This window comes from Penaeus monodon, chromosome 33 (genome assembly GCF_015228065.2).
Source record: "Penaeus monodon isolate SGIC_2016 chromosome 33, NSTDA_Pmon_1, whole genome shotgun sequence".
Classification (NCBI taxonomy): Eukaryota; Metazoa; Arthropoda; class Malacostraca; order Decapoda; family Penaeidae; genus Penaeus; species Penaeus monodon.
The window spans coordinates 21,405,048-21,405,318 of NC_051418.1; the positions used below are offsets into that span (position 1 = coordinate 21,405,048).

The 271-nt window shown below is 34.3% G+C and overlaps 1 protein-coding gene across 1 annotated transcript in view; it reads right to left on the reverse strand.

Moving 5' to 3' along the window:
• LOC119594134 (C-1-tetrahydrofolate synthase, cytoplasmic-like) overlaps window positions 1–271 on the reverse strand; it is a 15,069-nt gene that overhangs the window by 6,557 nt on the left and 8,241 nt on the right. The window contains 1 exon segment of the mRNA XM_037943200.1: window positions 90–207. Coding sequence (XP_037799128.1) covers window positions 90–207 — 118 coding nt within the window.

Sequence of the window (271 nt, forward strand, 5' to 3'; positions counted from 1 at the left end):
CAGTCTACATATGCTTATATACAAACTACATTACTAATTATCTCTCAACAGAAAATTTACAGCTATTTCTATGTTTGCCAAAGACAAACCTCTCTGCCATGTGATGGTAGCTGGATCAATATTCAGTCGTACAAACTTTGTTATTTCCTCCTCTGTCAGTTTGTCTGGGTTGGTTTCTACAATACCCAGCTTCTTCAGGCGATTCAGCTGTATAATATATGTTGAGTAGTTTTTTCTTCTCACATTACAAATGAAAAACTTTCAGTATTTT